The sequence below is a fragment of the Scardinius erythrophthalmus genome (genome assembly GCF_964197995.2).
Source record: "Scardinius erythrophthalmus genome assembly, chromosome: 10".
NCBI lineage: Eukaryota > Metazoa > Chordata > Actinopteri > Cypriniformes > Leuciscidae > Scardinius > Scardinius erythrophthalmus.
The window spans coordinates 35527787-35539740 of record NC_138230.1 but is presented as its reverse complement, the minus strand read 5'-3'; the positions used below and the strand labels follow the sequence as shown (position 1 = coordinate 35539740).

General features: G+C 37.0%; 1 protein-coding gene across 1 annotated transcript; it reads right to left on the bottom strand.

Moving 5' to 3' along the window:
- Nucleotides 1-396: 396 nt before the first annotated feature.
- Nucleotides 397-9939, bottom strand: stmn2b (stathmin 2b). The gene is made up of 5 exons (XM_081377362.1): nucleotides 9726-9939; nucleotides 3255-3350; nucleotides 2744-2919; nucleotides 2449-2640; nucleotides 397-1583 (listed from the first exon to the last, which is right to left on the bottom strand). Exons 1-5 carry the CDS (start codon nucleotides 9742-9744, stop codon nucleotides 1524-1526), a joined length of 543 nt encoding a protein of 180 aa, XP_081233488.1. The 5' UTR covers nucleotides 9745-9939; the 3' UTR covers nucleotides 397-1523.
- Between the last annotated feature and the right edge of the window lie 2015 nt (nucleotides 9940-11954).

The following is an 11954-nucleotide window of genomic DNA, read 5'->3' as shown; positions in this document are numbered from 1 at the left end:
ATATTTGGCTATTACTATTAGCCTACCTCTTGTTCAGTTCATCCTGCTTCATCAAGTGGAAGGTCAAGTCGAACACATTGCACTTAAGATACATAATAAAATAAACTATATGCACATTTTGAAAGCAAATTTAGTGGATAATAATACGGTAAGCATTTTGTGCATAAAGAATTTCCCCCATAGTGCAAGCAATAGCTAGAAAAGTACATGTTTTCTTGCAAAGTCATTTATCGCCACCTGTTGGAAAACTAGGATATTTCACTTTGTTATTTCTCGCATTTCCTTAATCACGTTTTTGTGCCCTGCCTACAGCATAGTTGTTCAATTTGAAATCGACTTTTGTGTTTATGTTAATGTATGTTGTATGAAATAAAAACGGACCCAAAGACAGATATTGTCATTCCAAGGAACCCAAGCCTTTATTCACCACAGCTTGCTCCCAAAGTTACATGTGAAGGGAATAAAACACACAGCTTGAAGAGAAATATGAGGGCGGGAAGGTTTGTGACATTAAAGCAATAGCTATGGCACATTATAACACCGTCTACCCACACTGCTCTTGACACACACACTTACACACTGTAACACACACATCATCTTGCAATGTCCATTGTATTACCAACCAGATATCAACCTGAAAATCTTTCAAGAACTAGAATGGGAGAACTTCAATACACGTGATTCTCAAGAACTCAAGGTTAACTTGATGTTCAGCATAAATGCAACCCAGACTATGGTCAAACACAGGTCAAGACAAGACGTCACATGATTTCGGCGTGGCTCAAACCGCTGCTCCTCTTGGGCAATATGTCATTTTTTTTACTAAATCATGCTGACCGGGTCCATTTAAGTGTGTGTGTGTGTGTGTGTGTCTGTGTTGTGACTATATACCAGATGAATGTATGAAGAAAGAGCTAGAGATTACTGTAAATGCTATGTTAGTGACCGATTAAAGCTGTGTGTACTGTACTGTGGCGGCTTTTACTCTCTCCACATGGACATAGAGACACTAACATGATCATTGGGTTTAGAGAAGACGTTGCAAATGTCAGCTAGCCAGCAAACTCACAAACAGAGAGAGAGAGAGAGAGAGAGAGAGAGAGAGAGAGAGAGAGAGAGGAAACAGGTACATCCACTAAAAGATAAGAATACAGAGAGAAAAACTTATAAAATGGCACACCGCAATACTTTTCATCGTCTCATATAAAACAAATAGGAAGTATTTACAAAAAACCACACCCACTTTGACTGGTTTCGAATTGATCAAAAACATTTTCTTCTTTTTCTGGACTAATGATGTTCCTTTTGTCTTATGGACTATATCGGGGAGGATGCTGTTGGTGAGGGGGGCAGGGTCGATTCTTCTGGCCTGGGCGGGGCGGGGCAGGGGGGTGGGGTGACAGAGGCTCTTTTCTACACAGGGCTGCGGTGGCAGGGGGAGAGGGGGTCTCTCTGGGGACGGGAGGTCGCAGGTATGGGGAGAGGGGGTGGGGTGATGGGACAGTAGGTGTAGAGAGATGTGCTCATGCTCTCAACTCTTCCATCAGCTCTTTGTTTCTGCGCACCACCTGAGCGTGCTTCTCCTGAAAACACATAGAGAAATAACACAGGACATTTATCAGCAGTTTATCGCTTAAAGTTGATATAATGTTGATGAAAATGAAGAAAATACCATTCTTGTTTTTAAAATGCCTTTTACTGTACTGACGAACTATTTTTTTGTACTGTAGTGCCCTCTTGTGACAGAGAATCAGATTAGATTTGTATTTTTCTGAAGAAAATGTGAGTTTCGATGCTGCCATGATGCTCGTGTGGGTGGTTGGCTGTATTTCTAGGGTGTTTAGTGTGGTTGTTTACAATGAGCCCACATTTAAGTCTCTATGATATTCTAGTCTTTATGACTCTGGCTCCTCCTTCAATGTAAGTCTGAGGATTGTTTGCTAGTTTTATCTTCTGTCCTGTAAAAATCATAAAAATCAGATCACTATTCACAGTTGCAGCATGCAACTCCTCAAAAGGTTTCAAGATATGGAACTTTTGTGGGACAAATTTATGCATTTAATACTTTTTTAATGCGAAGTGACAGTAAAGATATTTATAATGTTACAAAATATTTATTTTCAAATAAATGCTTTTCTTTTGAGCTTTCTTTTAATCAAAGAACGTATCACTGTTTCCACAAGCAGCACAACTCTTTTCAACATAGCTATTAATAAGAAATGTTTCTTGAGCACCAAATCAGCATATTAGAATGTTTTCTGAAGAATCATGTGACACTGAAGACTGAAAATTCAGCTTTGATCACGGGAATATATTACATTTAAAATATATATAATGTATTTTTGTTTAAATAAATGCAACCTTCTGTGACTTCTTTTAAAAACATAAAGAAATCGTACTGATCCCAAAAGTTTGATCGGTAGCGTAAGTTATAATTAAAGTCCTGACCTTCTCATGCAGCCGTTCCAGCATGGCTGCAAGGTGGGCCTCACGGTTCTCCTTGATCTGCTCCATCTTCATGATGAGTTTCTCCTCTGCCATCCTGCTGAAGTTGCTGTTCTCCTCCATGGCTTTCAGCAGGACGTCCCGCTCATGATCACGTTTCTCAGCCAGAGCCCTCAGGACTTGAGCCTCCTGGGACTGGAGGAATAAACAGGAATAAAACATTAGGAATAGAAATAAAATGGCAAACATCAAACATAATACAGTACAGATACATTATACAAATAAATAGGTCACTCACTCTCCTCCTTTCCTCTGCGGCCTCCAGCTTCTTCTGGATGTCCTCCAGAGACATGTCCCTCTTTTTAGGAGGTGAAGTGATGCTGTAGCCCCCGTCAGCCGTGGGAGAGGGTGGCTTCAGGATGACCTCAAAGGCCTGGCCAGAAGCCCGCTTGTTAATGGGCTTAACCTCCATGTCTGAGCATGCAAGACACAAAGTGAAAAAGATGTTGTTTAGGCAGCAAATATTCATCTACACATTGGTAGGGTTTGAGCATCCGGATCCATGCAATAAAAATGCACAAACTGCCTTCTGCTCGTGAAATGAGCTTGCATAACTTTGTTATACAGCCATCCTAAATATTTATCAGACATTTATTGATCTATATTAGCTGTTAAGATAATAAATGTTAGTGCTGCTGGTACACATACAGGCCAATAAAAAATAGATTATAAAGATCAAACAGAATGAGGTCTATAAAGCACAGCACATTATTGTATCTCATTACTGGTTTTATATTTTCATTTCCTACCTTCAAACTCGCTCATGAGGTTCTTGCGTGCCTCTGGGTAGAGACAGGAGCAGATGAGGGAGACGAGGGAAAGCTCCTTCATCTTCTCTTTGTATGCTGCAGAGAGACACATCAAACAAAAGTATTGACCCAGATTCTCGCTGTTTTATGAATGATTATTCGAAACTGCATCGCCAATGTTGCAGAAAATACCCCAAATCATCTAGGTTTTCAACCAGGGGTAAACTGACTGATATAAAATATATATTTTAACACAATAGTTAAAATATATGTAGATCAGTAGATATGTAGAATCTATCTATCAATCTATCTATCAATCTATCTATCAATCTATCTATCAATCTATCTATCTATCTATCTATCTATCTATCTATCTATCTATCTATCTATCTATCTATCTATCTATCTATCTATCTATCTATCTATCTATCTATCTATCTATCTATCTATCTATCTATCTATCTATCTATCTATCTATCTATCTATCTATCTATCTATCTATCTATCGAGGGGAGAGAGAAACAGTAAATATAAAATAAAATTAAATGTATATTAAATTGTTACTACAGTTTTTCTCAGTCGCTTTGGTGCATTTCTCACATCACTATTTACATTTGCACAACAGTTAGTTCAACCTCCACAACATTTAGTCATTTGTGCACATCCTAGTAGCAGTTTCTCATTCCTTCCAACAAATTGCAAATGCTTTTGGACATGCATCAGTTGCTTTCATACAACTCTCTGCTATTTGATAACATTATCATTTGCTTAAGTCATGTCAGTCAAAATTAACTATACTTGTGAATACTGAATAGTCATTCCATATAAAACTAATAGTCCTCATTTCATTGCTTGAGTCATTACATACAAAAATGTTGAACTAGTTGTCAAAATCTGTCATAAAAAAAAAAAATCCTGAAAAAGTCTCCTAAATTGAACAATTTGCAATTGAGCAAGAGATGATATTCGCTGGGATGTAGATGAAATTATGTGACCAGACAGAGAGGAACGTCTGGATGTGCATGAATGATTACAGTCCTATGTATGTTGTATGTTCAGTTCCAATACAGTATATAGGCCTACTGCAATATTGTGTACAGTTGTGCACAGCTCTACCCAAAGGGAGTTTATGTTTGTTGTAAATAATGGTGTATTTTTTCTTTTGCACAATGCTGTGAAAAAATTAGAATTGCAAAGAGCATATGCAGTAAAAATGTGAAACATACATATTCAGTGTCTTGTACTCAGTTACCTCATAAATACAGTAATGTGTAACTTTACTGTATTTTTTTCAAATGGCTGTGCAAATAGTATTTAGTGCTGTATTGAGCATTTTCAGGTAGTATCACCAAGATCTGACTTTCATCATTGGAAAACATTTATAGAGTAAACTGTCATAATGAAAACATGTCTAAGCCATTTGACTTGTTCATAAACGATGGTGTCAGGACTTTTCATTTTGATGACACTGACACATTCATTGACATAAATACTTGCTTTTGAGGAATGGGCTATCCATTTTGAGCAAGTGACACGGTTTTGCAGGTTATCAACTAGGTTTTGCAGTTTGTACTAATTGTTTTGAGAACTGCATTAACTGTTGCGCAAATGTAAATAGTGTTATGAGAAATGCACCAAAACGACTGAGAAAAACTGTAATATTATTGTGTGTGTGTGTGTGTGTGTGTGTGTGTGTGTGTGTGTGTGTGTGTGTGTGTGTGTGTGTGTGTGTTTAGTAAAGCTGTTATTGAATATAATACATCTACACTCAGGGGTCCACTGACTTTATAAAACTAAAATATTAAATTAATTATATTTAATCATACAAAAAATGAATGTTAGATTTATATTATCTACATTAATTTGTTAATTTGTATACACACACATGTATATATATATATATATATATATATATATATATATATATATATATAAAGAAATTAATATATATTAGATTATTATTGTTGTATTAGATATGTAAATTAAAATGTATCTATTATATATCCTAATTATTTACATTGTATATTAATATAATAATGTTTGATGCTTTTATTATTGAAAGCTTTTATGCTGTATTATGTAAAAAAACACACACACACACAAAAAAAAAACGTATTATGTTAAAAATGTGATATTTTCATTGTAGAGGGTTTCACCCCTAGGTTGGGGTTCTGGGTGGAGGTTCCTGAGTCCAAAAACGATGACAAACCCTCATAAAAAAATATTTAACAGTACTGCCCATGATTTCATTTGTGCTTTCTAAGGAAAACCAGCAGCATGTCCTCACATGCTCTGGTTTCCGACAAGACAATGTTCCCTAAAAGATCCACCCATCCCCCATTGCCCAACCATCAGCGTTACATTATTTATTAAAATCCATTTTTACTCTGACTACTGAGGGTGTGTGTGGGGAGTGAGTCGGCAAGACCAGAGAAGACACGAGGCGATACAGTTTTCCAGATGGCTTTTTATGACGGCAAGACTGATCCTAACGCAATAATTCCTCATCCACAACTTCAGAATCATTTTGATTTTTCAGCATTTAATGCTTAAGTGCAAACAAGTCTAATACAACACATCAGTATGGCAGATGCTACATGAAGCGTATTAATGTATCTGATTTTCCTTGAACACACAAGACAGCATTTATCAAAGCCAGTGCATTTGAGTTATAAATCAATGTCTTGACAGCAGTGCTGTGTTGATGTTATCAAACCGTGCATGCTTGGGTTTCTCCAGCCAGATATCAGGCTGCAATCATGCTTTCCAGAACCAACCTACTTTCTTCATTCTTCGCCCAGAGGAGGAAGGAAAAATCTGATCAACTCCCTCTCGCTCCCTGACGAGCTTATTAATCCCTAACAAACAGAGGATGGAGAAAACTGGGAAGGGAAGAAGGGGAGAGAATCACTGTGTTCACTCCCGCTAGGATTAAAAGCCCTGAGGCAGGTTGCTTTTGGTGTGGGGGGCTTTAATTAGTAATTACTGGAGCAAACCATTTCTTCCGGTAAATTGAGGGGGTGGCAATGGACCTCAGTAAGCATTTCTCCTCTGCTGTGTAGTCAGAGTGAGATAAGGACGATAGACAGCTCACTGAAGCAAGTAATTCAGGTCAGCCGTCTGGTGAGCAGGTGAAAAGGATCTCACACAGACGGATGAACCTGTGTGCAGTACTGTGAGCTAATCTAGAGATTCTGCTGGAAAATATCAGAGGGTTTGTAATTAGAAAAGAGTAGACACGGTAGCCACACCTTAGGCTTGAGAGCTGAAGCTATTGTGGCTGGTCAAAAAAGACATTGATTATTGACATAATGGGGTAATGAACTGTATTGTGTGTGTGACCTTGTACACCCTAAACAAAGATGGCAACTTCCGAAATCCTTGGGGCGGGGGACATTTTTTGGTCATTAAACAGCTTATATATCATACTAAGTGTTGTTTTTTGAAAATGTTAAAATGCAGAATGTTTTCTGTGATGGGTAGGTTTAGGGGTAGGGTTAGTGTAAGGGGATAAAATATACAGTTTGTGCAGTTTAAAAATCATTATGTCTATGGAAAGACATAAAACATGAAGACAACGTGTGCACGCACGTGTGTGTGTGTGTGTGTGTGTGTGTGTGTGTGTGGGTGGGTGGTCTTTGTAAACCCTACATTATGGGGACAAAATGTCCCCACAAAGATGATAATATCTGAAATCATTTTTTGGTCGCCATCAGGAAAAAAGCTTATAAATCATACTATTTTTTTTTTTTTTTTTTTTTTGAAAATGTAAAAATGATGAAAGGTTTATGGTAGGTTTAGAGTTAGGGATGAAATATTCAATTTGTAGAGTATATAAAGCATTATGTCTCTGGAATGTCCCCATAAAGCATGAAAACATTTATTGCACATAGTCTAATGAAACGTGTAGCTGTAGTTGGCTTTTACTGTCTAATAATTTGTCAGATAAATATCTTAACCAAGTTTAGTATTTTGTTCTTCCCTCATATTTAAAAAATATTAAATATTTCCCTCATATTTTGATGGTTCAATCAAACCTGTAGGATCATTAAAAACAGATATCCCATCCAGACATAAATTTTGCCACTACTATACATTTTATTTACATAATTTTACATTTTTATTTACTATAATTTTTTTTTACATGAAAAAGTAATTCTAATTCTCTGTAGCCTATTTTGTCCTTTCTAATATATCATCCCATGCATTACAGTGATACAGACCATGCACTGCATTTATAAAATTAGGTAGAAAAAAAAGTGCATTACTCAAAATTTGCCATCAGGATCTACGGCCCAGTGGACAAGCGAAAAGTCCTTTGTGTGGTTTGTTTGATAATGCATCAGCATGCCCACCCTGGAAATCAATAATGGCTCCTCCCATCTCTCTCATTCTCTCTCACACATATGCTCTGTCCACTGAAACTGGACAAATGCCTTTCAATGTTCAATAGTGATCATCATTACATCTGTTCACACTAAAACCACTTAATTTTAAGTAAAATCAGTAAAACGGACTTGAGTCCATTTGAAACTTTTAAGTAAAATGACTACGACAATATGGCAATATATAGGGTATATGTGTAGCCTATGCTATGAAATATATTTATCATATGGTTGACATTAAAACCTAAAAATAATTTATCTTAAAAAGCAATGGCCCCACCCCACTGCAGAGCACTGCTGAATGTGTATGTTTGAACTTCCTGTAAGGTTACCGATTAATGGGGATTGATTGGATTAGTCATACTGCTCACATATCCAGTAATCTTAAATGATAAACGTGCATGGTGGGGGTTACATGAGGAGACCTTTAAAGTAGATAAGAGAAAGACAGGCACCTGGCAGCTCAGTTTTGATCAATGATTCTGACAGGTAAAAATGATATTGTTGTTGCCAATTATCCAATTGTTACTGTAATTCAAATGCGTAATTAAAAGTATAATTAAATAAGCCATGCTTTTAAATTAGTCTTTATGAGAGAGCTGGTTTCTTCTTATTTTCATCTGGTGTATGGTACGCACCAAGGTCTTACTGCAGGCTCTTTTAAGCCCTATAAATATTCCAAGTGTATTGATTATATTGATTGACATGTTCTTTCTCATTAGCGGAAGGAATCCCACAGGCATTTCTTGTGTGTTCTGTGAAATGAAATGAAATATCCTTAAGACAATGCCCCATGTAATTGCATTGCATGGTAGGATTAAGTGCACATTACTGGTATTCCACAAAACAGATGTCTCCCCAACATTTCAAGTGACATGACAGCTAGAACAGAGACATTCGCCCTCAGTCCAACAGTGCCCTGCCCTGCAGGCGCCTCAAAATGATGCAATAAAGCCGACTCACACCTTGTCTATGGCATGCCCCAGTTTGGCAGCCTACAACATAATCCAGAATCACAACAGCACTGAGACATGCTTTCCGGCGAGACGACTTCAGCCCTGACACACTTCCATTTAACACATCAATCATCTGATACAGCAATCTGCCTCTCATATGCCGCTAGTTATGGTGTGAATGAAAGGATGCACGTACAAATCCACAATTACACATTAAAAACTAGTTTAGGCGAATCATCAAGGAGGGTTTTTGGGGTTAAATAATGAAATGTGCTGGCAGACTGTATGCCACAAGAATATAAGGTGTGAAAACAGATTCTTATAAATAAGGAAATACCAGTGTGTAGTTTTTTGACAAACCAACCAGAGTCCCTAAATCAGTGCAAAACACTGAGATTAAACTAATTAATTTATTATTTCAGATCATTTCCAAAAATTAAGAAATTCAGTGTATACTGTATAATAAACATCCCTGTTTATAATGTGGATAAAAACAACAGTTTGCAATAAGCTATTCAGTTTGCAATTCATGTCGTATATCACTATTACGGCTTTGTTTGGCAATAAATATACCATCCACACCTAGCTAATTTAATGAAAAAGGATAGAAATATCGTATATAGGGGATATCCAAAGCTCTGAACTGTTCCGAGTTAGGCATTGTCAGGTTTTATTAGATTTTCTGGAGGCTGAAACACAGAGCTGGATCTTGGGTGGGGTCCTTCTGCATTATGCTGGAGATATGAGCCGGCAGGTGCAGTGTCACCATAAGAAAATCCTTTTATGCCTTTTAAAACATGTTACAGTATATTTGAAAAGAAATGTGCTCTATATCAACACAATTTAATGCTTTTTCTAATTTATAGAGTAGCCTCTTTTTCTATGTAAAGGTGAGTGGGCAGCCTGGGTGCACCCAAAACGCACAGCCATATTTGAAAATAAAACAGCATGGGGTGTTAAGAGAAAGCAGATTTATTTATCTAAGAAATAACCTAGATAGTAATTTAAAACCTTTTTTTAGCTAAAGGACTTTTGTTTCTCCTGCATCAGGATCTTTTGTGCGCGCGACAGCATCTCTCAGCATCCTGCTTCATAGAGACATGAACAAAATGAAGGAAGGTTTGTCTTACCGATAGCAGTTTTGGCCATGGCTGGGGTTGTTGCGGTGACTGGTGCGTCTCAGCTCTGTTTCGGTGGCGAGGAACCGGTTCGCTTTGATAAGGCACTGAGTCAGCAGAAAGGCGCTCTGAGGGAAAGAGTGCGCGAGAGCAGCTTCGGGAATTATGAGCGTGCGTGTGTTCAATCAGATTGGCTGCTGTTGTCCCTTCACGCGCAGCTCTAAGTGAAAGGCTGTCGCGCGCTTGCTCTAATGTACCAGAGGATGTCAACGGTGAGGAGCTTACAAGGTGACTAATTGAGTCTCCCCCTTTTCTCAGAAATGGTGCAGACCGTTCATGCACAGCGCCCATTGATTTATTCATTTTATATGATATAGCCTAGCATACTAACTGGAAACGTTGGTTGCATTTATGTCATTTCATACAGTAGGCTAACCTAGCACTGATAATCTCGTATGGATTGTAATGGCTGTCTTCTGCCATCACTGATTGATGGAAGCTCTGTCTTATAACAGTCATATTAACAGTAGGCCTATTCATGATTATAGATATGCTACGCACTTGTATTTTAGAATATATTTTACATTCATATAATGGCAGTAGCACCAATAAAGCAGCACTGGGACACACAGTGCCCCTCCCAGCACTATCAGGGTCCCTTAGATTAAATGGGTGATGTGATGTTCCTCGATAATATTTGTCAATATTATTTAGTTATTGCTAAAATATTTAATTTCCCTCTTTAAATTATTACAGTGACTCTAGAACACCAAAATATGTTTAGAAATATTTAATCATTTTGTAAATCTATTTAGCAGATTAAATAAATTAATTCATTAATTACTTAATGTAGCCTATGTATGTATTACTTTCAGGTTCCTGGCAGGACCTAAATGACAGCATGAACAAATAACAAGAGCACGAAATGTATTGACAGTTATAAACATCAGAGTAAGTTTTGGTGTAATATAAGTGCATTGAAGAAATACAAAATTATAAAACACATCTTTACCAATAATGAATATGCTCAAGTAGTCACATTCAGCCATGATGTATCACTACATCAACATGCACATCCAGTTCAGCTTCCATTAGAAATGCACATGGCTTGCAAGCATCAATTATGAAGGAAGCGAAGTCTGCACAATAAATAATAAAAGTTCTGCTGTCTAAACAAATCGGTTTAGAAATTGCACGGCAGAAAATGAAGGACTGCAAGGGTTGCATTAGGCTACTAGATGAGACCCCTGTATCTCACAGTGTACAATGGTCATAGATTAAATAATCCATTGGTCAAATTGGCATTTCAGAGACAAGCAATCCTGCAGTCTCTTGATTTAAATAACAGTATATTAATATCTTCATGTTTTCATTGTAATTTTCCATTGCTTCTAAACTGAAGCCTAAATTCTTTATGGATCCGATAGCAAGGCTACTATCTATCAGACATGTCAGCTCAGGGTCACGCCTAAACATTCACGATCAAGACGCACTGCATTATCATTTTCAACCATTAGGTGGCAATAGATCCTAAGGGAGCAGTTTATAGACAAACATTTAAACTTGAGAAATCTCTTAAGACAAGACAAAGCTGTATGTTAAGAGGGCACATTGATTTATCAGTACAGTACTAATCTTAAAGCTGCTGCTGGCTATATTGAATTACCCAAACATTAATAGCACATAGGCAATGAACCATATATCTGAAGTCATTCATTAATCAAAATAATGCCCTTGATGAATTTCAAATGAGTTTTAGTTATGCTTGAATGACACTTCTGTTTAAAGACTGCATAGTTTTCAGATATGGTCAGTAGGAACATTTATTTTAAGAACAGTGAGAGGATTGTTGTAAATGTTAAAATTCATGGTTATGCATTAACTAAAAGAGAACTGAGTCAAACTGGGGATCTTATTTCCAGCAATGGTCAAGAATGCACTGTACTCATAAAACCAATAAGCAGAGAAAGAGGCGACAGCTCTGAACAAATAAATCATACACAAATCTCTTTTAAAACCAGTTGCCTTCAGGAAAAATGTCATTGCACATGGCTGTGCTTTATTATTGCTAAAGCTGAATAATAATTTATATAGCCTGATTAATTATTAATTCATGACAGCTAAATTACAACATTGCAACTATCAAAACTATTTCAATTTAGAGATTTTGTAGTGAGATTATAAAATCCCATTATTATTACTCATGCTTGCTTGTCGAAATAGCACACCCGAAAAACCCAG